This window comes from Fundulus heteroclitus, chromosome 21 (assembly GCF_011125445.2).
Source record: "Fundulus heteroclitus isolate FHET01 chromosome 21, MU-UCD_Fhet_4.1, whole genome shotgun sequence".
Lineage (NCBI taxonomy): Eukaryota > Metazoa > Chordata > Actinopteri > Cyprinodontiformes > Fundulidae > Fundulus > Fundulus heteroclitus.
The window spans coordinates 38186788-38213067 of record NC_046381.1 but is presented as its reverse complement, the minus strand read 5'-3'; the positions used below and the strand labels follow the sequence as shown (position 1 = coordinate 38213067).

The 26280-nt window shown below is 49.9% G+C and overlaps 1 protein-coding gene across 3 annotated transcripts; it reads left to right on the top strand.

Moving 5' to 3' along the window:
- Positions 1-6389: 6389 nt before the first annotated feature.
- On the top strand, positions 6390-17856 carry inhbaa (inhibin subunit beta Aa). 3 transcript variants are annotated; one of them, XM_036125521.1, is made up of 3 exons: positions 6390-6482; positions 6767-7492; positions 16524-17856. In XM_036125521.1, exons 2-3 carry the CDS (start codon positions 6982-6984, stop codon positions 17342-17344), a joined length of 1332 nt encoding a protein of 443 aa, XP_035981414.1. In that variant the 5' UTR covers positions 6390-6482; positions 6767-6981; the 3' UTR covers positions 17345-17856. The 3 variants fall into 3 exon arrangements, with proteins under 3 accessions (XP_035981414.1, XP_021169313.2, XP_035981413.1); XM_021313638.2 differs by having other exon boundaries at positions 6747-7492; XM_036125520.1 differs by lacking the exon at positions 6390-6482 and having other exon boundaries at positions 6502-7492.
- Positions 17857-26280: the final 8424 nt, after the last annotated feature.

The window sequence follows — 26280 nt, the reverse complement described above, 5'->3', positions numbered from 1 at the left end:
GTCCAGCTGCAGCCGTGAAGATCGGGACCAGGGCCGGTTCTGAGGTTCCTGTCAGAACCAGGTTTGGGTCACTTCCCTGTACAGCAGAACTGCTCTCAGTTAGGACAGAGAGGACCGGGTCGTTGATGAAACGCGTGAAGATCATGTAGAAACGTGGCCCATAAATCACAGCTGATGTTTAATGAACTTCAGCTCTGCTGACTCAGTGATTAACACGACCCACCGAGCAGCTGCAGAACCACATGAAAGGTCCAAAAGAACGTCACACAGAACCGGCTGGACCGACTCGCGAATGTGAGACGTCTGCTAGAATCCTCCAGGGATGAATCAGAACGTTCCACATGGTCAACCTGCTGCCAGCTGAACCCCGGCCCAGAAAAAGTGAAAACAGAAAAAAACGGTCCTCACTTTACATCAAGGAGTAAACTTAGTAAAAAATGTTCTCACTTAGCCGACAGGAGGAACCGGACCTCGGACTGGAACCAGTGATGCTTCAATTAAAAGCTTTAATGAAACAAAAGCAGGTCTGAACAGATCCCTGTAGAAAAAACCCAAACTGATAGAACCTTGTCAGAATTAATGGTGGAAAACCTTTCAGAACCCACCAGTATGATCCAGAACCAGTCAGAACATCCCTCTGATCCATACTGAACCTCTTTAGTTTTTATGATTGCTTAAGAAAACGGGGTTCTGAATTTCTAAACTCTACACAGGATTAGCAGAACCCATCAGAACCGGTCCAGAATCAAACAGTCTTGTAAAAACTATTGACACATTTAGAAAACCACCATATAACATCTCAGAAGGCGTCCACACTGTCAAGTTTAACTTTTACCACTCAGTGATTAGAATAATGTAAGAAACACAAAATCAATGCTGCAGACTATTGTAAATGAGTTATTTCTCTTCATATAACCAGAATCTGTCCACATAGACAATCACAACAACACATTTCCCACTAAACCCAGAAAATAGAGAAATAAAGATGCTGCTACCAGTACAGGTTCTCAAAGTTCTGTAAAGTTAAAGAAATCAGAATAACCTAAATTACAGCAGAGACTACACATCTCTTCAGCCAGCAGAGAATTTCTCCTCCACTGTCAGCTCTTCCTCTTCCTCTTCCTCCGTGGATCTTCCCCTTCTCTCTTCTTCCATTTAGGGTGAAAGCAGCTGAACTCACCTGCTGCTTTTTTAGTCCTCAAACCTGATTGGTGTGTCAGCGATAAACAACCAGATGAGTGTTTAACCAACCGGCTGCTGGGGGGGTGTCAGTCATAATGATGTACGTCTGCGTCTAACGTAGACAAAGTGAGTTTAGTGTCTCACAGTCACTATGTATTATCAGACCAACCAGAAGTCCACATCCTGGGCAGGATTATCCATGTGGGCAGCTGGGTAATATCTCGTTAGGCAACAAGCAACATGTCTGGTTATCTGCTAGCCTGGGTGCCATTCCGAACTTAGTCCCGCCCACAACATTTTAGGTCGGGAAGTTTGGTCTGGCATTGCTCAATGGTAGCGCGAGTATGCTCACTCAATATCTGGCGGGCCAATCAAATTGTCAGGGCGGGCTTTATACGATGATGGACAGATGATCAACAGTAACGTAATCAATCACGTCACCAAAGCGCGCTTGGGTTGAATTCATTTACAACAACGATGGCTGCCGCTGGAGAGTTGAGGTGTGTAGATTCTGCTATTAGGTCTGTTCTAGAAGATATCGACAGGTTCGTGTGTTGAAGGACTCCTTGGATCCTTACATTCTTTTTGCAACACCGACAAAAATCGTTAACGCTCATCTTCTTATGCTAGGCTAACAGTTGAGTTCTGTTGACAACAACTATGCGTCGCTTAACATGCGTCACACACTCCATTGCTCTTATTGGTTGTAGGTCTATCCAGTTGAGTGGAGAGGAATTTTTTTTCCTGGTTCGTTCGAAACACGCCCCATAATCACAGCTCTATGGAGCAGTATCAGACTCAAATTCTGACTAGAATTGAGTATGACCATGTCAGGCTAGTTATCTGCAGCTGCAGGTGTAACTCTGCTGGAGCCCTGCCATCGCATAGAAACGCTGCCTGTGACTGTCAACGTCAGGTGAGACAGCCTCTCCTCATTGGTCAGTCCGTCTACGTGAGGCGGGTCAAAGGTCATGCTGATCAACGTGCACTGAGCGGGTTGTGTGACGCCAAGCACCACAGCGCAGCTCAGAAAGTTCAGACATGGAGAAGCAAAATGAAAATGAAAAAGGAGGACATCAGTGGACTCTCAGCCGTGGGGCACAAATCCTACGGCCCCTAACTCGGATCGTCCAATCAGAACGCTGGAAATGCAAACTTATGTTTAGGTTCTGCTGGAAAGTCTGCGACCATCTAGGTAAGTTTATTTGTTTAGCACATTTTAGTACGAGGACAATGCAAAGTGCTTTACATCATCAAAACATTGGAAAATAAAAACAGATTAAAGCAAGTAAAAAACAGTTGGAATAAAATGAAACATAGGAAACTAAAAGCAAGGATTAATCTAGTGGTTGTCCTTGGATCATTGAAGGATTGATGTGAATCTTTACTGTTTAATAAATGAACAATATGTGTGAGCCTTTATTCATATTTTAATGTATAAAAATGTAATCACATTTAGCGTATATTAAATAGTGTGTCGGTTTATGCTAATATATCTGTTTCATTTAAAGTGGATCAAAGTCAGGTTGTATTAATCACAGAAAAGTTAGTTGCTGCTAACAGGCGTTTAGTTTTGAGCCCCATTAACTTATCATGCCAGAGGCGTTGCTGGTGTTTTATGTTCATTGCATCATATGTGAGCGTCCTTCACCAGAGGACATGTAGAGCGTTTCTTTCAGCATTTTTTCTGAATCAAAGTACACTTGATGACAGAATTTAAAGCATTGAGCATATTTACTGATAATTACGGTAATCTATTACCGTAATTATCTTGGGGTCGTGTTGAATGGACCCTTGAATATCGTTGGCCGCGGTGCAGCGAAGTGTTAATCTGTCCACATGTGTTTGTTTATGATAGAACCATGAAAAGTAGTTCTGCTCAGGAGAACCAAGTCTCTGCTGATGGATCTGAGTCGGCTCTTTAGAAAGTTCTGGTCAGGCAAACTGAACGGACTCCTATTTATTTTTCTTCTCCTGTCTTAAACCCAGACTTCCTCCTCCTCCCTTCCTGAACTCTGGTTTCCTCGTTTCATGTTTCCTGACGGCCTCACCCTTCTGATACCTCCTCTCCTCTCCTCCATCCTCCTTTCCTCTCCTCCATCCTCCTCTCCTCCATCCTCCTCTCCTCCATCCTCCTTTCCTCTCCTCCAGCCTCCTCTCCTCTCCTCTCCTCTCCTCCATCCTCCTCTCCTCCATCCTCCTCTCCTCTCCTCTCCTCCATCCTCCTTTCCTCTCCTCCATCATCCTTTCCTCTCCTCCCCCCTCAGCGAGGTGATCTCCATGATAAACACCTGCAGGTCTGACCCTGACACCAGATGAATCTGTGGAACCACTGGTCTGGAAACGTGGTTTCTGTCTATGACACAGATAACCTGGTGAACCTCCGTGGGGTCAGTGGTTTGCTGTCCTGTGGGGGTCGTGGCGGCTGCTGACCACCAGATGGCGCAGGCGAGCAGAGCCACCATCAGGTTCTGCAGTTTATTTACAGCCGATGGTCCAGATTCCAGCACACAAACACGGTGAAGAGGTTTACAGGAGGTCACACCCAGTGAGGAGAGCAGAGCTGGAGGTCTGCCAGCAAAACAAACATGGAGGCCGTCTGAAGGAGCTCAGCCTCCTGCTGCTGCTGCAGCTCCCCTGAAATATTTAGCTGGAGGAGACCTGTTCTCATGACAGGAGTCATTAGCAGAACGTCTGCGGCATGTTGGAGGGAATCTGCGTGACTGCAGCACGGCTTCACCTCCGTCTCCTCTAAATCCTCCCTGACATGTTTGGTATCTTTGGAAACCGGTGCCTCTGCAGCGGGCCTTTAAATGAAGCCGGCTGGTTTCTGAGGAGGCGGGCGGCCCGCTCCACATGCGCCTCTTTATGCCCGCAGGGGGATTTCTGAAGCAAAGTGCATCAGGGCCCCGCCGGCGGGACCAAAGGCTCCTGCCTGAAAGGTGGGGAGTTATTTAAAGAAGGCAGCGGCCCAGACACGCTCAGCCTAATAACCCTGCAGAGTCTTTATAAGGCAACAGCCGAGCGATGAGCTCACGCAGGCTGGGCTGTTTGCAGGAAAAACAAGCGTCCCACTCATGGGCTCACACACTTTCCCCACAGCGTGGTGATGTCAGAGCCGCAGAGGGAGAATCCCAGACGTCTGATCAGAGCCGGAAGCTGCAGCGCGTCTTCTCTGCTTCCTCGACACTCACATCTGACTCGGTTCTGCTGGTTCTCTGCGTTAGTGGACCGCACGTGTGAGGGGGAGCAGCCTGACGTCATCAGAGGAGCATCAAACAAATCCTCACGTTTAATATCCAATCACATAATCACCGTTAAAGTTAGAACCAGGCTGGCTTTGGGTCCGGTTCTGAGTTCTGTCAGAACTTATTTAGCTCTGGGTTCTGAGGAAGTTTAGTGACTGCTGTGGGGAAAGCCCACGATTACTCAACATGCAGCTTGTTCATCTCGGCGGCTTCCGGGCCTTCTGAGATGATCCAGAAACATTTGGATTATTTACTTAGATTATTCTGTAGAACCTTTTCCATTCTGGTCCAGCTCTACCAGAGACGTGTTGAGAAGACCCAGAGGTTCTGTCTGGTGCTCCTGAATCCGGTCCGGGGGGTCCGGGGGGTCTGGGTGCGGTTCCCCTCGGCCAGAGGGGAACCGTTCCCTGGAAGTTTCAGGGTGACGTCTCAGTAAACACGGTGACACATTCCAGCATCAGGACTCCTGGTCGGCCGGCAGGAAGCTGTGGGCAGATGAGGCAGGTGTGACTCGGGTGTTTTTGGGATTTATGGAGATCAGGATGACCGAAGCTTCTGGTTGATGAAGAGAAACCAGAGAGTTAGTGGGAAGATGAGGCGTGCTGATGAAGAGGTTGTTTCTTCTGGTCCTGAGGCGATGATAGAATCACCAAGTTCAGCTCTTCACTGAAACTGATTGGTTAATGAGGGCCTTTAACCTGGAACCTTACTTTCTCTTTTAGCTTTACAAAGACACCCTCTAGAGAGGAACCTTAGCCCCAATAAAACACCAGAAACCCGGGGGGACCCTGTCTGAACCGACTGTAGGAATGTGTCACGCCTTCAGCTCCTTTAATCCTCGTCACACCTTCTAGCCACAGCTAGATCCTCTTCGGTTTCCTCCTTAGATCTCCGTCCACCTTTACACCCACCTGGAAAAGCCTCAGACCTTTGGAAATCTTTCCAACCGTCCAGAAACCAAAACCACGGAGTCATTGCGGCTCTCCGTGGGAAAGCCCCTGGGATCCCAGACGCCCTGGGAGACAATAAGGACTTTATGGAACCAGCCGGTCTTTAAGCGTTCAGCTCAAATCAGCCTTAAATGACTTGGAACTGGTTTTCTTTAGAAACGTCAGAAATTTCCTGCTGAGCGTCTCCTCCTTTTCTGTAACTGAGATGCTGACATTCTGTGGCTGGTCTTGTTCTCTCTTGTTCTGGGATTACTCTGAGCCTCAGAGACAAACTGGGACTTTGGTGAGTTTGATGCTTCGACACAAACGCTGACAGGTTCTCAGGTCCGATGCTTCAGGACGCATCACAGGACAGTTAGTAGTTATCTAAATATGAAATGGGGAGTAGATTCATGGTGATCTCTCTGACCTCCACCAATGACATCAATCATTCCCCCGTGGACCGTGATCTCTCCTGGACCTACACCTCAAAGGGAGACGGATGTTCTCGTAGCTTTGGAGGAGGAACTGTGTGAAGAACCCCGTTAGATGTGAAGGAAGAGACGGAGCATCCCGGCTCGGCCTCCAGGTGACGCCGGCTGAGGAGGGCTGATGTGTTGGTGCTGTGAGGACATGGCTGTGACGGTGGTTCTGGACCGTGGAGCTGCCGGCTGGTCGGCCGGTCGGCCGGTCGGCGCTACCTTCAGACGAGACGACAGAGGCGATGACATCGCGTTGACTGGAGCTGAGCAGCCACCAGACCAAACACGCCGAGCACGTCAGACTGACTGAGAGACGGTCAAACGCAGACCAGGTGGGAGGAAGAGTCACGGCTCATGGCAGATTTTTTAACCCTCAACTCATCGGCAGTCGACGGCAGGAGGAGGGACGGAGGAGCCCCGGCAGCCGAGCAGAGAGAGGAGGGCTGGAAAAGGTGCGATGAGTCACCGGGAGGGAGGAGGAGCGCAGGAGAGAGAGGGAGGGAGGTGTACTTATGGTAGGAGACTCGCCGAGGCTCAGAGCAGAGAGAGACCGGCCCACTCCACTAAAATCATTCAACTGGTGAACGAGGGAGCGCACTCAACTCTGACGGAGCGAGAGAGAGAGGGAGGGAGCAGCAGAGGTAAAGAGAGGAAGTCCCTTCATCTGGGAGAACTTAGTGCTCTCTGACACACACTCGCTCTGCACCCCGGGAACGAGCAGCTTTCCCTTCATCCATTCATCTCCTCTCAGCTTTTCCTCTTCTTCTTGTCTTACTTTCTCCTCTTTCTTTCTCTCGTGTGGCGCCTCCACATTTTGCAGCCATCTGTCCCTGACAAAAAGATAAGGATTACTCATTTTCTCCCTTGCCGTTGTGTTTTTTTCTCTCTCTCTTGTTTCTTTACAGTTCTTCCCTTCGTTTGGCAGGTGGACTGTGAGCTGAGCTGAACTTTGCAGCTCCCAAACTTCTCAGCGAGACGAAGGACAAAGACAGCAGGACTGAGAGGAGGCAGAGCAGCGAGGAACTCTTTTCTCTCTCCACCCTGGACTGAATTTTCACTGACTTTGGCTCTAAATTTGACTTTTTGGACTCTCTACCCCGCGGCATCTTTAAATCAGCCCTTCGGGTGTTTGTCGGCACCATGTCCGTGGTACCTTTGCTCGGCTGGGCCCTCCTGGTCCTGGTTCAGATCCACAGCTCTGGATCCTCCTCGGACCTGCCGTCCAGGCATCAGCCCCTCTCCCTGATGGTGCAGTCGCCGGCGGACACCTCCAGCGCTCACTGCCCGTCCTGCGCCCTGGCCCGGATGAGGAGGAACGACGGGGTGACGGCGGCGGACGGCGACCCGCTGGCGCTGGAGGAGGAGACGGCGGCCCAGCAGGACGTGGTGGAGGCGGTGAAGAGGCACATCCTCAACATGCTCCACCTGCAGGCCCGGCCCAACATCACCCGGCCGGTGCCGCGCGCCGCGCTCCTCAACGCCCTGCGCAAGCTGCACGTGGGGCGAGTGGCCGAGGACGGCAGCGTGCAGATCGAGGGACAGGAGGAGGAGGTGCGAGGGAGGGGAGGCCAGGGAGGAGGAAAGGGGGGAGGAGCGGCGGCAGGAGACGACGCACCGGAGACCACGGAGATCATCACCTTCGCTGAGGCTGGTGAGTCCGACGGTGTGTGTGTGTGTGTGTGTGTGTGTGTGTGTGTGTGTGTGTGTGTGTGTGTGTGTGTGTGTGTGTGTGTGTGTGTGTGGTCTACACACAAAGACTGCAGCTGTGGTGGAAACTATGACCGTGTTTGTCCACCTGCTTACTTCCACCTGCGCGCTCTCTCAGCTGAACACGCCCAGGCGCTAACCTCTGGGATCGCCCCCCCGCTGTTCCCACAGAACGCCTCATTATCTGCTTAGAGTCAGCGGGGATGTGGGCGCCGGTCCGTTTGGGTCCGCTGACACGGTACCAGCGGAGGGGGAACCAGTCAGACGGAGAACGGGATGTTAGCTCCGTCACCTTTGACCTGCAGACCGGCTGCAGGGCACGCTTCGCCCATTTTAGCGTAAGGGGAACGGCTTTAAATCCGGGTCAGTGACGGGTCGCGGTGCCGCCGGGTCCCACGGTTCCTGAAGGTGAACCGGGTCGGAAAAGTCGTGTCCTGAAGGTCCAGTTCTGTTGGTTAATCATTAAAACGCTGCAGCTGAGTCAAAGTTTCAGGCTGACAGCAGAAGACGGTGCTGATGTTTTTATCAGCTAGTTTACCTGCTCCGGGTCAGAACCGGTCCAAATGACCCGCAGACTGCACCTCAGAACCTGCCTGCAGAACCTCACCTGTCAGCGGTGCCGTGTGGGCGGGACTCTGACGTCCGCTTCCTCCTCTGGATGTTCTGCTGCTGCGGTTTGGGTTTCTGTAGGCGAGTCTGGAACGGCAGATGGAAAAGATTGAAGCGGTTCTGTGCGAACGGGCTGAACCGGGCCAGCTTTCCTGAGAGGGAAACGGTGCGGAGCTGCCGGAGGAATCAAAGCCGAGCCCAGACTGGGTTCATCCGTGTGATCAGCAGCAAACATGAGGAAAAACAGGGTGAAACTGCTGGTTTGAATTAATTCACGTCCTCTCAGAACCAGAACTTATCAGAACTCCTGCCAGCTGGGTATCAGACAGAAAAGCTCCTTTCTTTGTTAAGATCCAAGATTTGGCTTCTGAAACGAGACACAACTTTTCCTGTCAGGATATTTGCCTCAGAAAGAAAAAAACATTAGAACTTCTCAGAACTGCTTTCTAAAAGCCCATTTGGGTCTGGTTCTGGTCTCACCCTCACTGAAAGGGAGAGATCTTAGAACCCACAGACTCACAGGCAGCTTAACTATTGCCAGGGTTTGATCCACCACTGCACGCTCATACTGAGCCTGGTTCTGGTTCTGGTTCTGCTGGAGGCTTTCTTCCTGGTAAAAGAGAGTTGTTCCACTCTACTATCGCCAGGTGCTTGCTCAGGATGAGGGATTTCTGAGGTTCTGCACCAGTCGAGCTTTTAAACTGAATTTACCTGCAGCTGGGTCCAACAGAGATGTGACAGAACCGGACTCTGAGCCGGACTGGACTGATTCTGGACGTGTTTGAGAAGATATCTGTTCTGAATTATCTCTACATAAATGAACAGATTCTTCCTGCGCAGCGACGGGTTAAATAAACCCTGCAGCTCGTCTGCCAGGCGCTCTGGTCTAACAGCTTAATTCTATTTAACTTGCATTTGTTGAGTCGTCTCCAGGTAAAAATGCCTCAGATGTTTGTTGTTTTCTCTGACGTGATGTTGGTCCAGCTTGACCCGCTCTGCAGCAGCGTCTGCAGAACATTTTGGTCTGTTCGCAGCTTCTTCGCCAGCTGGCAGCTCCTGTAAACACTAAAAACCAACGGGCCATTAAACGGCTCCAAAAGGTTCCGTTCTGTCAGCAGAACCCGGCAGAATTCGCATTAGAAGAACCCGGACGTTCAGAAAACGCAGTTTCTCTGTAAACAGCTGCTTGTAGGTGTGATTTATGGATGGTACCGGGCTCTCTGGTTCTGTTCCAACTCGTTTAACTGGACTTTATCTGGAAGTCCTCATGTAAACGTCTGGCTGAGGGTTTGAGCAGGAATTTAACACGTTTCATGTTGCTGCCACTGCAGAGCTGCACAGAAAGTTTTGGGGCGCAGCTAAAAACACTTGTGGTTAGACGGAGCGCGCTTTATAGTCAACATCTTGAAGCAATTTGCCCATGTAAAGCAAAAAGGCACATTTTCAGATGAACTATTTACAGTTTTGTGGAGTTCAAGGTGATTCGATCACAAAGCAGCTTCATCAAAGTTCTGCTGGAGGAGATTTAGTTTCCAAACAAACTCCAGAACCGGGTTCCTTTAAAAAGATCTAAGTTGTCATTTGAAAGCGTTTTTCAGACAGCAGATTCCTTCTTATTGCCAGAGTTTATATTGTAACGAGGCCATCAGCTCTCAGACTCCTTGAAGTGCAGTTTATGCAGCTTCAGGCTCCAGTTTTGGCTCCTTTGCACAACTTTTACTGACATTTTCTGACATTTTCAAGCTGCAGTGAAGCTCTGCTTAAGTCTGACTCGAGTCTCCTCTTCGTTCAGACCTGGAAAATCTTCTCACGCCACATTATGAGGACCCTGATGCTGGATCATAAAATAAAATAAACTAAAAATAGTAAATAACTGAGGTTTTATCTTTTCACATTAAACAGACTAATTACAAATAAAATCCAATGAAAATGGTTCAGTTAAATTAAATCCCAGGTATAAAAAAGAAACAGAACTGTAGTTCTGAAGAAGAAGGAGGCAAAAGGCAGAAACTGATGAAAACAATCAGAGCATGAGGAGGTTTGGTTTTTCCAACATTTGCAGGTCTGGTCTTCTTCAGGCGTCGGCACCTTTAGGTGTCCTCGTACCTGCCTGACGGACCATTATCTGTTATCTGCATTAAGTCTCCTGAATGGAAATGTGGTTATTTTACTCAGATAAAGTTGCTGTGCCTCAGTCAGGAGTCATAATGTCGAAGGTTGAACAATCAACTGGACCCGGGCTCAGATCAGAACCACTGGGAGGGCGCTGTGAAATTAAGTGGGAGGAAAATGAGGACCCCAAAACGACTAATTACTGCTAAAGAATAAATGTTGAAAGTTTTCCTACCAATAAACTTTCTACAAATTATATATGTTTTTAAACCGTTCAATATTTCCAGGCCATTTTTCCAGACCGGCCACTAGATGGCAGTATTTGTAACGCAGTGCTGCTTTAAATAACGGGTTTTGCCGCTAGTGCTAAAGCTAGCTGGTTTATTTATTCTGAAACACTGACGCACTTAAAGCAGGGGTGTACAAACGTCTTGGTATTTGGGCCAAAATCGTCATGTCGGCTGTAGCTTTGGACCAACAAATGTTAAAAGCTAAAATTACTAAAGATTATGTACTTTTTTTCCTGTTCTACAATAAACCAAGTGTTATATTTTAATGAGAGTCAGGATTTCTGTCATAAAGCAACGAGTCAATCACTGTAGATACAAAAATACCTGCAAATGTGCTAATTATTCTGGGCTTGATTGAAATAAATGAATAATTACATTTATTCTCAGCTATAAGAAGCAGATCTGTGTCTGAAAATGATAATAATATAATTAAGCGGATATATATTGCGTCTGCTTCTGGGTAAAGGTCACTGCACAGATGTACTCTGAAACAACCAAAAGGCCCAGATATTAAAATAATTTGAGTTATATCTAATATTTTATATTGTGTGAAGATTTTAATTCATCAGGAATAATGTTCATCACAGATAAAAACCTCCATCCAGCCGCGGTGCTGGTGAGCTAATCTGTATCACGGTGAAGCTGCCACAGTCAGATCCAGACCACCTGTGAACTCACAGAAACACCTTTTGTCCTCCTGCTGCCTACCTGCCTACCTGCCTACCTGCCTGCAAAGCTCCGACAGGTAAAGGTGCACGAGGTTGTCCTGCTGACTTACAGAGGAGAAGCCTCTGCAGCTCTGCTGGGACATAAACGGTGCATTCAGGGAGCTCAGTAATTATTTTGGGCCATGGCGGCTAGCGCAGTGCAGGGATGACGGGATTCTTGGCGGAGACGAAGTGTCAACCTCTGTTTAGCAGCTCTGGGACAATATCTATCTGTCCCCAGTTTTTTCCTGTCCTCTGTTTCCAGTCCGTCCCTGTTTACCTTCCCCCGCTTCTCCCCGTCTCTCACCACACACAGAGGACAATTAGGCTAATTGAACTTAATTGAACACATCATTAGCGACATTCCTGAATCCACTTTCATCCGCCTGCTCTGGGCTCTAACCCCAGCCTACCCCTCGCCGCCCGGCCCGCAGAATAAGCCCGTCTTTGTTGGGTCTATTCTGGCAGTGGCGACCTGCTCGCGGTCACTCCTCTGACCTCTGACAGCCAGAGGAAGCCGGACGGGAGCAGCTGATTGGAGCAGAGACACATCTGTCTGACGTGAAGCCGGGCCCAGCTGCAGGTTCTGCTCGTTTATCTTAGTCTGGTCCTGTTTGTCTTTCGCTTCGCTTCTGTTTATTCTGAGTTCCTGTCATGTTTTCTCTCACAGTTTGTCATCTGCTCCTCCTCTGCTCCCCCCCCCCTCCCCGCCCGTCCCAGGGCTTTCCGTGGCGTGGCCTTAGCGTGTTCAAGGCGTGTTTCCGCTCGTTTCCGTGCAGATGGATCTTTTTATTCCTGTTGTGGTCTCTTCAGCTGGGCTGTGCCGTGTGGCAGAGATGCTACGTGTGGACAGATGAATCACTCCATAGTAAACAGCCACAGATTGTGAGCAGACCTGCTGCCAGGGAAACTGACTCCAGTCCAGCTGGAACAAAGGTGGCCGTGGCTTTAACATCCGCCGCAGAAAGTAGTCCCTGTAGGGAGCTTTATCTGCCGTCTCACAGACATCATCAGGATGAAGTGAGCAGCAGGGTTTATGAAGGAGTCAGAATGATGCGTGAACGTGTCGGCAGCAAACGGCATGAAGTTTGTTGTGTTTGACGGAGACCTGAGCAGGAGGCCAGACGTCTGAGCAGCTCTCTGACTTTAACAGGTTGCATTCAGTCGCTGACCTGCAGCTTTCACTCCTCCTGGATGAACATGGAGCCACAGATGCTGCATTGAGTTGTTGGCTTTGCAGCAATCCCTCATACTGAGCATGCATGTAGTGACAGTGGAGAGGAAATCTGAAAGCAGTGGGGACCTGTGCTGGTTCAGTCAAAACTAGCTTTTAGCTTTTCTCTGTTTTATTAAAAAGGTTTTTGCTAGCTGGACAGGGCTGACACTAAAATGTCTCCAGGCGTCTTACGTCTGTTAAAAAGCTTTTATTTCTTTCTGGTTCTGAAAGCTCCACCACCTTTCAGCAGACAGGCGTCCCTCAGGGAGTCAAACAGATCCTGACCCCCCAGGAGGACCTGGAGATGGGAGCCGTTGGCCTGGATCTTCAGGAGTAAACTATTTAAAACGGTTATTACGTTACTTCTTATTGGTGGCTGTGTCTGTTGGTTGTTGAAGGTGGATCTGATGAAACCAGAAAAAAACAAGTAACACAGCAGAGACCAAAGCAAACTGATAAATAATTAACCAGACAGCCTTTATTTAAAGACTCAGCTGCTGATGAAAACCGGGCAGAGTGAGACCTCCCTGTGGCTGCGACGCCACTTTAGGAGGAATCAGGGAGGACAGGAAGGCAGCGAGAGGCGGCGACTTCAAACGGAGAGGGAGGAGATGCTGGCAGCGGGAATTAGAGAGCCCAGGAAAGCTTCCCAGCCTTGATAAGGCTCCCTGAGCGGCTCCTCCTGGCTCAGCTCCCTGGAGACGTGTAGTTGTCCCAAACCGCTGTGAGAAACTGCCGCTGCAGCACGGAGATGCTGATGCTTCCATGCTGGCAACGCCTTGCTAACAGGAAGTGGTTCCGTTAGCTGATCCCTGGTACCGCTGATGTGATTCGGGTCTTTGTGAAGCAGGAAGGACGTCCAGCGCCAGGCAGAGAGATGTTCTGGGTAGCAGCTGGCAGTGATGGGGCGCAGCAGGCGGCTGGTTGCAGGCAGGAGAAGCTGCAGAGCTCAGCAGCATTTAGCAGCGGTTAGCAGCGGTTAGCAGCGTTTAGCAGCGTTTAGCGGCGGTTAGCGGCGTTTAGCAGCGGTTAGCAGCGGTTAGCAGCGGTTAGCAGCGGTTAGCAGCGGTTAGCAGCATTTAGCAGCGGTTAGCAGCGGTTAGCAGCATTTAGCAGCGGTTAGCAGCAGTTAGCAGCGGTTAGCAGCGGTTAGCAGTGGTTAGCAGCTAAGGAGCCCATTATCCTCCCAGGAGCCTGAGTACCTGCCAGGTGGAGGTCTGCTTCACTCTGAAGGTCCACAGAATCACCACCAAAGCTGGTTCTGGTCCTTCTGGTTCTTCTGTTGCTTCACCAAGAGCTGCACGGTTCTGATGTGACCCGTTTTACTCCCGGGGCAAATTCAAGCCAAGCTGCACGGTCCAGACATGACGGATGTTTGCCAACATATAGAAAGAATCCATCAGTGGTTCTGGTTCTGGTCCTAAACACCTGCAGCCCATTTTAAACTGCGATTGCTGTTTGTGGTTCTGGTACTCGGTCTCCAGCGCCTGCTGTGTTCTGCACAGGTTCTGCAGGAGCCCGTTCAGTTAAGAGCAGCACCGCTGAGCCCAGATGGGGAATATCAGGCGTGCCCCCCCAGTTCTGCCAGCTGGGCTCTGGTTCTGGACCCTCTGAGGCCATCCTGTCCTGGAGGGTCCAGTAGAACTCAGCAGGGCGAGGCGGTTCTGTTGGTCTTCAGCTTGAAACACGTGGTGTTTGACTGAATAACTGTGGGAACAGGCGGAGCTGCAGCTCTGATTGATGTCGGGCCGCTCCGGTCCCCAGAGGTTCCTCCGGTTCCTAGACGAGGCCTGGAAATGAAACCGGGCCTGGCGGTTCTAACCATGACAGATGGTTGTGTAGCAAACAGAGCAGCTGAGGTCGGTTTGATCTCGGATCGACTCCCTGGTGTCTGAAGCCGGGTTTTCCTGCTGGAACCGTTTTACGGCCCGTTTCTAACAGCCGGCGCACATGACAGGACCCAACCACAGTGTTCACACAACAACCAGAACCTCAGCGGTTCTCCAGCTCGACCCACTTCACTTCATCACGTTTGCTCCCAGCAGCTGCAGCCCACAGAACCAGCAGCAGGTCCGGTTCCCTGTGGTCCGGTTCAGTCACCGTTCTGCCTGTTTGAGGCAAAGCAGCGACTTTATGGGGAGTAAAGAGTTTTACTAACAAGGTTCAAAACCTTCAGCTCCAACGAAATATCAGGCTGTTCTGCTCCGGTTCTCCTGATAAACGGATCATCGGTTGGTGTCTGTTCCACAGCGTAGAACCCGCAGGACTGTTTGCTGAAGCTGATTTATTCAGGAAGCTTCATTAAAACCTTCAGCCTGGTTCTGTGCAGCCTGGTTCTGTGCAGCCTGGTTCTGTCTAATCCTGCGGTTCCTCCTTTTCCTGCCACACGTTTTCCTTCCACTCAACTCTCTGTAAATACATCAGGATCAGCTCTCTGAGAACAGCAGCTGGTTCCTCCCTGTGGAGGGAACCGGGTCTGTCTTCTGGACCTCTGTCCAGTCAGCAGACCCCCCCCCCCCCCCATTATGGTACCGCCTGCTGACCCAGACTGAGACCATCTAGAGGTTCTGGAAACCAAGAGTTAATTTGTTGATTAGGATATTCTATATTCTATATATATATTTCAATTTCTCTACAATATTCTAGTTTTCTTAGTCCATTCTCTGAAGCCAGAATCATCAGAATCATCAGAACTAAAGGACCGGTCCACTGGTGGTCCGATCCTCTGAAGGTGGAACCCACTGATCCAGAACCCAGAGATGTTTCAGAGTCTCTACATTCTTCAGGCGCTGGAGTTAATCCCTGTGGAACGCTGTCAGAACCTCTGATTATTGTGTTCTCTCGGTGGTGAGTGGGCCCACAAAGAGCCGCAGATCATCGGAATGATTTAACGGCAGCCATCCACAGAATCTGCATCTGGAGCGGCTTCAAATCTCCCGCAGCGACAGACAATTATGGGATGCCTTGTTCAGACTGTTTTCATTACGGCCCGAGCAGAAGTTCATGAGAAAAATGAGAAGCGCTCGGCTCTTCTGCCAGACATTGCTCTCACGCACTTTATTGTCTTCTGGGTTCCTTTCCTTTGCATTCAGGGCTTTCAGAACCTCCTGGTCCGTTAGTTCCCTGCAGCAGAACGGGTCCGACTGCAGTTTTCTCTCTGCTTCTGCACAGAGGTCCAGTAGTTTGGTTCCGACTGAGCGATAAAGCCTTCAGAGGGAACATTCTCATCAGAACAGGAACTCAGGAGATCCTGATGTCACAGCTGAGAGCTGCTCTTCATCATCTCAGAGGTCATCAGCGATGCTGAACCCGACAGAATAAACCGTTTGCTCTGCAGCAGCGGAACCAGAACCTGGACCCCAGCAGTGCCTTTTCTCAGAAAGGATGAATGAACAGGACCGGTTATTTTCTGTCTGCTGGAGGTGACGATGATCTAAGTGAGATAATCGCCTCCGAACCGCCGCTTAAGGCGCTCTAATGGACCGGCCGCCCCCTCACACACACACACACACGTCGCCCATTCACACCGTCTAACTGAGCATCGCTGACATTCATAAACTCTGAAGTCGTGACTGGAGTTCTGCGGTGCCCACGAGGCAGAGCTGAGAGCGTGGCTGTTAGCTGGCTGCCCGGCCTGCAGCCTCCAGGGAACCATGGAGCTGCAGGTTCTGCAGAGGAGGAGGAGGAACGTTCAGAGTTGTTTCACTTTTAGACCTGCAGGGACGACCGCACAGGTCCTGGTGGCATCCATTAGCTGCTGCTGAGTCAGCAGAACGTGTTTCTCAGACGTGATGAGAGTGTTGGTGGTGGCAGACTCAGGGCCGGCGAGGCGTTCACTGTCTCTCATGGCGATCAATGGTGTGTTTGCTGCTACCGGCAGTTTGTGGGTTTAAACACGGAGATTTCTCTTTGCGTCGCATGTCTAACTTTCTCCTCCGCTCTGCGGGCCGCTACCGTAACTAAGGCATAAATGCATTATAGTCTAGTTGGACCCGCTGAAGGTCGACAGTAACTGAGGCTGTTCTCTACCTGTCCCCTCAGGTGACTCCCAGGGCGTGGTGAACTTCGTCCTCTCTAAAGAAGGAGGAGACATGTCCCTGGTGGAACAGGCCAACGTCTGGCTCTTCCTCCGCCTGGCCAAGACCAACCGCAGCCGCGCCAAGGTCACCATCCGCCTCTTCCAGCAGCGCCTCCTCCCCAACGAACGGCCCGCGGCGCCGCAGGACGACGTCCTCCTGGCGGAGAAGACCGTGGACACCCGGCGCAGCGGCTGGCACACCTTCCCCGTGTCTCCGGCGGTGCAGGCGCTGCTGGAGAGCGAGCGGAGCACCACGCTGCGCCTGCGGGTGTCCTGCCCGCTCTGCGCCGACGCCGGCGCCACGCTGGTGCTGGTGTCGGGCGGCTCCGAGGCGGCGCAGCGCGGCGGCCAGAGGGAGCAGTCCCACCGGCCCTTCCTCATGGCCGTGGTGCGGCAGGGCGACGCCGCCGACTCCCGGCGGCGCAGGAAGCGCGGGCTGGAGTGCGACGGCAAGGTGAGAGTCTGCTGCAAGAGGCAGTTCTACGTCAACTTCAAGGACATCGGCTGGAGCGACTGGATCATCGCGCCGTCGGGCTACCACGCCAACTACTGCGAGGGCGAGTGCCCCTCCCACGTGGCGAGCATCGCCGGCTCCACGCTGTCCTTCCACTCCACCGTCATCAGCCACTACCGCATGCTGGGCCACAGCCCCTTCAAGAACCTGAAGTCGTGCTGCGTGCCCACCCGGCTACGGGCCATGTCCATGCTCTACTACGACGAGGACCAGAAGATCATCAAGAAGGACATCCAGAACATGATCGTGGAGGAGTGCGGCTGCTCGTAGGGACCCCGACGGCACGCCGCCACCTGGACTGGGGAGGACCGAGGAGGAGGAGCCCTGGGGGGAGGAGCCAGAGGCGGTCCTTCTCCGTCCTCCAGGTCGCTCTCTGGGAGAGAAACTCGTCTCCAGACTCGCTGAGTCAAACTCAGGCTGAGTCTCGATGGCACTTTCTGAAAAACCAGAAAAAAAGACTCAAAAAAAAAAAGAATATCTAATATATTTTTGTTACAAACGGAGGGAGCGAGGCTTATTTATGTGGCGTTCAGGCACCGCGACCCCAGTGGGACTTCAGAGAGACGAGGTGCCTGAAGAACTGCAGACAAAAAGATCTCAAACTATGCAACTTGTTTCCTGTATTACATCTGCCTGTACTTTCCTCTGTTTGCTCTGTTTACTGCCGACAAGATGGAGGAGCGACGAGACACTTTGATCATGTTAGAGCGTGTGTGTGTGTGTGTGTGTGTGTGTGTGTGTGTGTGTGTGCGCGTGTGTGTGTGTGCGTGTGTGTGTGTGTGTGTGTGTGCGTGTGTGTGTGTGCGTGTGTGTGTGTGTGTGTGTGTGTTGAGATACTTGAACGAAACGAGTTGGCTCGGCTGCTGGAACCAAACACTTCTTTATGTTACCGTGGTAACCATGTTAATTATTAATATTATTATTGTTAGTAAGTATATTAATATTATTAATGTTATTCTTGTTGATAATAATATTTTGTGTTGTTATTATTTGGGTTTTCTATTTTTAAGAAGCGTTGCAAATGTCGTTTTTTGTTTTTTTTCCTGTTTTATATTTTTTGCACTATAGCGAAGTAACGTGTTCAGGTCACAGGTTCGATTCCCGACCCTCCAGGGTCTCTTTCAGTCTGTTTCAGCTTTCTTAAGCCTGAACCTTGCAGCTGGTTTCCTTCGCTAAACCGTGGCCATGGCTGACTTCAGCAGGTCACATGACACGGTCAAAGGCTTCTCATTGGTCCACTGCTGACCACGGTGTTTCCACAATAAATTTCCCCAGCAGGCTTAAAAATAAAACAGCTCTAATAATGACAAAACAACTCTGGTGACATCTGTTTCTGTTTGCTTTAGTTTCTGCTTTTCAAGCTCTAAAAGCTTTTAAAGCAGAAACTGAACATTAAGCGGTCAAGCTGCAGAAAGCTCTTCATTGTGGTTCTTCTATTTGCTCCCAGCCAATAGGAGGCCATGTTGACATGAACGCCGTAGGAACCTCCTCTTGGTGGGATAAAACGTTTGTGTCTAAAAGGCAGATTGGCTGGAATCATTTAAAGCTGCAGTAAATTGAGATAAGCTGGCAAAGCTGCAGGATAAAGTAGCTGCTGAGAGGAAAACAACCATTTTCTCCTCAGAGAGTCCGCTGGACCGGCTGTGTTCTCTCTCTATTCTTCTTCTTCTCAGTTTCTTTAAGTCTGTCATCATTTCAGTTCAGTGTATTTATGAGGCATCAATTTACAACACAAGAAGCAAACCGGTCCAATTCATGTCCGGTTCTGTAGAATCCAAATTAGTCCAAACGTAAAGATCTCCCTCTGATTGGTCAGCTGGAATCAGATCTAAACACCTAAAGATGAATTTAATGCTAATTCCAGTACATGGATGTTAGTTTATTGAAATGTTTTGTTTCTGAGGAGGTCATGAGTCATAAAGGAGGCTCTAATAGAAGGTTAAAGGTCATTTCCTGCACAGGGAATGTTTTATCCTCTGATTCATGCAGCCTGTTGGATCTTTCCAGTGAGCAGATAAACCTCCCGTCTTCCTGTCCTTGCAGCTGTAATTGCTCCGACATCATGAATCAGTGCAAGCCAAGAAAAAACCCAGAAAGCAACTGATTCTGGACTGAACATGGAATAAAGCTCAGTGCAGATCTGGACCGTTTGGATCCAGCTTCAGTCCCTTAATCACTAAATTATTCAGTCATGTGTAGAAAAATATCAAAGGTCGATTGATTAATCATTCTCCCCAGTTTCTGGTCACTTTCAACACGTTTTTGGCAGTTTTTGACCCTTATGCACGTTAAAAACTCCATTTCCCACAATCCTTCACACCTCCAGCTGCTTGGTTCCAGGTTTAGGTGAAGCAGGCCGCGTGTTCCTGAATGTTTAACACCAGTATTGTTCTCCTGACGTTCTGCGGGGCCTTTTAGATGAAGTCACCTGCTTTCATGCGTCGGTTGTTGCTTTTTCTGCCGTCAGTGTTGGAACGGAGGGCAGCGCCTCTCCGTCTGGACCCAGAGTCCCTCTGCTCTCTATATGGACACAGTTAAAATGTCAGTGCTAAAAAAAAGGCTTAAAAAAGGAAAACATTGGTAAAAAATGGCTGTTTGTGTTTAGATTCTGTTCTTTTTATAAAAAAAAATAATAATAATATAAATACTGACACTGAACAAAGTGGACAAAGAATAAAAAGTATATTTTTTATTCTGTATATATGGAAACCAGACTCCAGTATGATGCTTTGCTTTGTTGTACAAATGAAACGTGCTTGTCATTTTTTTATTCTTATTTATTTTACAGTATTCTTTGTTTTTAGGCTTCACTATTAAAGTCTGAAGGATGTACACAAAGAAACGTGTCGCTGTCTTCTTCTGTCCTCTCTCAGATCCACGCAGCCTTCTGTGATTATTCTCACATTCGCATCAAGGCGAAGGCTTTAGAAACGTCAGCGGCGGCGCCGAGCATCAGAGGGTGAAGGTTCAGGGATGCTGGTGCGAATCCAGCCGGGGGAGGGGGGCTGATAGAGGAAGGTCAGGAGGTTGGCCACGCCCCCTCGCTCCTCGCTGCTCTGTTTAACTTTAAAGCGGCTCCGCTGAGTTCTGTACAGGGTGGAAACAACCTGAGAGGAAGTCAAACATAAATAATCACCGGCAGCGCTGCAGGATCCACGGCCGCCTCACAGCTGCAGGGTCTCCATGAGGACCACAGAGATAAACCTCCACATGGAGGCTCTTCACAGCTGTTTCTATCTAACTGCAGCGAAATCTCAGCGTCTTCATTCAGTAACAATAATCTAACAGATGAATCTAGAGAGCATCGGTCGGGTTCAGGAGATAAACGCTCTGATTTCTTTAGCCTCACTATCAGAAGCCAACGAGCTCCATCAGCTCCTCAGCAGGTCTAACAAGATTTATGCAGGCTCATAAAACACACATGATTATTTAATGACTATTAATATTAATAGCAGCAGTAAGTGGAAGCAGAACATGAGAGCCCTCCAGGTTTGTCTGGACCAGGCATTGTTAGATACGCTCTGGAGCCCACACACACCTGAGGGAAACATCAGCAAGGACCTCAGACCTGGGAATGGTTCAAAGCTCATCTCCAGACCCTCTGGAGTCAATCATCCTCCAGAGAGGAGAACATCTCAGCAGCTTCCAGCCTTCCAGCATGGACGTCCAGGAGGTTTAATCCCAGGTCAGAGCAGGAAGCTCAGAGAAATGAGCAGAACCCAGGAGATCCACCTCAGACCAGTCTGGCTGCTGGAAGGTTGAAGGAGAAAAAACCAAGATGGCAGCAGAACCGAGGTTCTGGATGAAGGACCAGACCTCTGGGACAACGCCCTCTGGACAGAGAAGACAAGAGATGTTAGACCATGGTGGACAGAACCATGATGGAGGAACCATGGTGGAGGAATCATGATGGAGGAACCATGATGGAGGAACCATGATGGACCGAACCATGGTGGATAGAACCATGGTGGAGGAACCATGATGGAGGAACCATGATGGAGGAACCATGGTGGAGGAACCCGGTCAGTCAGTCAGGTGGTGGAGAGGTGATGGTGTGGCTCGTTCTGCAGCCACATTAGCTGGTCACCATCACTGGGTGGACCATGATCTCCTCTGGAAACCAAATGAAGTCCAAACTCTAAAGCTGGTTCCAAACTGGGTCAGGAACAGAACCGTGATCCAAACACAGCAGCAGATCAGGAACAGAGCAGGAGAGAAGAACCAGGGCGTTGCCGGTTTAGTCCACCCAGCAGGTACGGCGTGTCCAGAAGCCCCACTGACCTCAGAGTGGTCCTGAGTGGGAACGCTGAGTGGGCCGGTTAAAGGAGCGTTACGTTCCCACAGAGCAGCAGCCGTGACTCAGAGCTGTTCCAGCGCCAGCCTCCATCATCCGGTCCGAGGTTCCTGTAAACCTTGGCCTGCGTGAGGCTGCAGCTTCCAGGACTCACCAGGAAGCCCCACAAACAGCGGCCACACGCGGCAGCGCCGCCGCACCGATGAGATCATGGACAAAGAGCTGTGTGTGGCTGCTGGGAGCTTCTGGCTCTGTGGAAAGTACAGGCTGCTGTTGTGGGAACCCTTTTAAACCGCTCAGTGACTAAACTTCACTCTCAGCCTCGGTTTGAAGGCAGATTTAGCTCTCAGATGTTGGCAGAAGGTTACGCTGCACGCATGGCGGTAATGACTCAGATAAAATCGCCCCGCCGCAACAACGGCGCATCAGGAGATCAGAGACCTACCGTCTGCTCGGGTTGAAGCCGGACAGGACCTGTACCTGTACCGGTCCTCAGATGAAGCGCAGGAAAGCCGGTGGGAGTGGGCTCAGGCGAGCACAGCCGGGTGGATTCCCTCCTTCATGGCCTCCACCATGACGGCCATTCTGACCTCCTCCAGGGCATCCAGACCTGAACCTGAACACAGAGTTGGGTCTAAAAGGACCTGAGAGGAGCCAACATGTTCTCCATTGCTCCACCTCATGGTGTAGCCTTTGGTTGAAAGCTTGCTCAAGGGTTATCTACCTGAGGTCGCCCCCGTCCTTTCTGATGAAGCCCAGGCTGCACACACGTCCCCCTTCCCGCAGAATAACCATTTCTTCCTGTAGGAAAAGAACTGTAGGTGGTCTATTACTCCTCTGATATCACAGAAACCCGTTTAAATTCATTAACTTTAAAATCTTAGACATCCAGAAGCCTTTACTCGCTTAATGAGAGCATTTTAGCGGTTTTGTGGGCCTGAAATCAGCTGTAAAGTGCCTTTTAGAAAGCGTTTTTCTCTAAACGTGTGTCATCAGAGGCCAGTTTACAGCAAACATCTCATCCATTATGTTTAATTAAAGCTGTTCAGCTGCAGGAGAGCCTCTCTCTGCCCAGTTAAACCAGCAGCAGGCCAGAATGTGTTTTCAGTTGTTAACGAGCTCGTTTAGCCTCCTATAAAACCTGCTGCTCATTAGCTTCAGAGGTAGCTACTGTGATGAAGAGCTGACGAACGCGAGGAGCGCTGAGAGGAGAGGGTGGGTGGGGACGCTGCGATGTGGCTCCGCTAATGAAAGCACTTCGGGTAATTTAACACGGATGTTTTTCTTGACAAATTACAGACATGGACGATTTGCGCAGGAATAAAATCACTGAGGCCAATTATCACAAATGACGGCATTTTGCCTGTGAGGGTTAGCTTACAGTACGCAGGGTGTGACAGGACAGCCATTTCCCCTGCAGGGATCAGAGGCTGCTGGGAAAACGCCGAGTGCTCCAGGTGGGAGAGGCCGTTTAGTTTAGATCGGGGATGTTTGCACAAACACGCAGGAGCTGGGCTGCTTCCCACAGCTGATCCCGGGCTCTGGGTCCAGCCTGATGACTCTGCATCAGATCAGACCTCTGAGGGTTTCACTGCATGCAAACTAAACTCTGGACCTTCTGTGTGATCTTCAGCAGATAGAGGGAAATCCAGAGCAGCTGCCGGGGGAAATCCCAGAGGACAGCAGGAATAAATGCTGAGCGGGCTTTAGGAAGGTGCTGCCCACTTCCCAGAAGGCCGTGGTGGTGGACGACACCTTCGGTGGCCCCTGGGAGCAGGAACCAGCAAGCTGGAGCTCTCTGGAGCTTCCTCTGAACTTCATCTCCACAGACGTTCAGTTTGGTTCTGGTCGGTGGCTGTCGTTCTGGCAGTCTTGGTTCTGTTTGGGATCATTGTCTCACTGAAAAAGGTTCAGTTTACCGTCCTCTCAACGTGACGCCTAGTCGTTTCTTCCCTCCCTCGGTTGTCTAAGGTCTGGTAGCACCAGAACAATCCCACACCTCGATGTCCCCAGAGGACCCACAAAGAGATGCTTCAACATTTCCAGGTTCTGGTGTTACGACTTCCACACCGCCTGCTGGGACTCAGGTCTGAAGCAGAGAGGAAACTGGTCCCTCTGCTGGGTGGGAGCAAAAACATGGAGACCCATCAGAAGACCAGAGAAGTAGTGGCGGACAGACAGAGTCTAGATGATAGATGTTCCACATGAAGACGTTTAATCCAAAGTAACGTTGATCTTCCTTATTAATGTGATGAGCTGAGCGTCCTCTGACCAGCAGGACACCTCCTCAGCTTCTCCTGAAGAACACCTACATGTCATCTGAGCTTGTGATCCAGCCTGACCAGCAGCCTGGTTAACAGGGCTGCAGGTAGAACAGAGCCTGGTGTCTGCCTGCCTGCAGAGTCTCCACCGACGTTCTCCAGGAGAACCAGCCAGGAACACCCTGCACGCTGCAGCAGACCCGCTCCACAGGCTGGAACCAGGATCACAGATCTGCGGTGGACCACTGAGGCTTTCATTATGTCCTCAGTTAACTTCCCTGAAGCCAGACTTGGTCCTCAGCCGCTGAGGAATGTCTGCAGAGCTGCGTGTCCTCACTAGTTACTTTAATTGCTGAATAAAACGTAAATCAGGCCCAACCGGGTTTAATTTAGGTCCACAGTGAGCCGTCTCGGGTCAGCAGGATCTGATTTGAGGTCAGCGGTTCAGAAACATGCAGCTGATTTACGGGCCTCTGTGGAAAACACGTTCAGCGTTTAAATGAATTAATGAGCTTTCAGCTGGGAGCTCTTATCTCAGCCAGGGTTCAGTGTCTGGTTTCATATCGGTGGAACCGGACCACAAACTGCCTGCTGGTTTCCTCTGAAAGACGCTGGAACGGTTCGGTCCAATCAGCAGCTAATTCCTCAGCAGCAGTCCCAGCGCACTGACAGGACGATGAAGACTGTAACCCACGGGTCCTCCCGCTCCCCAGCCGGGCCCCACTAGAGGAATAAACCTCACATACCATCATTCTGACACTCTCACATAACCTTAGTGAGCGCAAACATTCTTTGTTAGTTTCCCCTTGCTGGCTGTGCACTGCTAGTGTTTATGTATCCGGTTAGCTTAGCAGTTAGCTTAGCGGTTAGCTTCGGGCTGTGTCTCATTCCGCCTACTTCTACACTTCGAACACTTAGTTTTAAGTATATAGTGTAGATAACACAAAAAGTCAGTGCACTGAAAGTACCCGGATGACCCCCTAAAAACGGGCACAAAATGCAGTGTGTAACGATGGACCCTACGCGCACTAAACGGACGCCATCTTGACAACAAAGCGGAAAGGGAGGGGCTAAGGACGTCGGGAAGATGTTACCATTTTGAAAATAATGGCGGACAATTCAGCCGAGACAGCCGGAGCTGCGACACCGCAATCATATAAATGTAAGTAATGGTGGTAATACGAGGCATTGTACTCAATACGTGTTTGTAAAATACACGAACATACCTCACGTTCAGCCGATATTTGGAGGATCCTGCGTTGACGTTGGAGGCGATGTAATTTCAACATGCTGTGAATGTAAACGATTGTTGTTTTTATAAAAAAAAAACGCCGGCATATATTTTTTGGCGGTCTGAAAAATTCGCGGTCACGTGTGTTGCGTCACGTCATCCCGTCATTTCCGGTAAGCGTTTTAACATAAGTGTTCCTTTTGGAACACTACTAACGGTCGAAAGTGGGCACTACGGCAGTAAGTGGTCAGTGTACATCAGCAGTGCACTGACGGAAGTATTCGGAATGAGACACAGCCTCGGTGTTTATGTATCCGGTTAGCTTAGCAGTTAGCTTCGGTGTTTAGTGTTTATGTATCCGGTCAGTTTAGCAGTTAGCTTAGCAGTTAGCTTCGGTGTTTATGTATCCGGTTAGCTTAGCAGTTAGCGTCAGTGTTTGTGTATCCAGTTAGCTTAGCAGTTAGCTTAGCAGTTAGCTTCGGTGTTTATGTATCCGGTTAGCTTAGCAGTTAGCTTCAGTGTTTATGTATCCGGTTAGCTTAGCAGTTGGCTTAGCGGTTAGCTTCGGTGTTAGCCATTCATTGTAGCTCCACTGCTCTCACCGTAGACTGAGGTGAGAGTCGCTAGAAGCAAACCGCGTTCATGTTTATGAGAACAAGAGGAAGGCCTAAGTAGAAAGAAAGAAGACCAGAGAGGATTTAGGAGATTTTTCCCACAATCCACCTGAGGAGCAAAAGACCAGGTAAGACTGTCTAACACAGTTATTGAACAAGGAACTTGGGGAAACTTCCAGAAACAAATCGGCAACTCTACCTTTATGACAAAAAGCTGTTTTTAAATGTCTGACACACTGCTGCCTTGCAGCAAAGAGGTTCTGGGTTTGAATCCCATCCTGGGGTTTGTGTCCTCTCTCCGTGCATACATGGGTTCTCCCCGGGTACTTCCTGCCTCAGTCTGAAACTGTCAGGATGCCTGGTCTGTCTGAGCTGTCCTTAGGTGTGAGAACCTGCCAAAGAACCTGAAGTAGAACCTACAGTAGAACCTGGAGTAGAACCTACAGAAGAACCTGCAGCAGCACCTGCAGTAGCACCTGGAGTAGAACCTGCAGAAGAACCTGGAGTAGAACATGATGCAAAACCTGAATTAGAACCTGCAGTAGAACCAGGAGTAGAACCTGCAGTAGAACCTGGAGTAGAAACTGCAGAAGAACCTGGAGTAGAAACTGCAGAAGAACCTGGAGTAGAACATGATGCAAAACCTGAATTAGAACCTGCAGTAGAACCAGGAGTAGAACCTGCAGTAGAACCTGGAGTAGAACCTGCAGAAGAACCTGGAGTAGAACCTGGAGTAGAAACTGCAGAAGAACCTGGAGTAGAAACTGCAGAAGAACCTGGAGTAGAACCTGCAGAAGAACCTGCAG

Coding starts and splice junctions, on each gene's coding strand:
- inhbaa (XM_036125521.1), top strand. CDS start 6,982: ATGTCCGTGGTACCTTTGCTCGGCTGGGCCCTCCTGGTCCTGGTTCAG. Junction 7,493..16,523: donor CATCACCTTCGCTGAGGCTG/GTGAGTCCGACG, acceptor CTGTCCCCTCAG/GTGACTCCCAGGGCGTGGTG.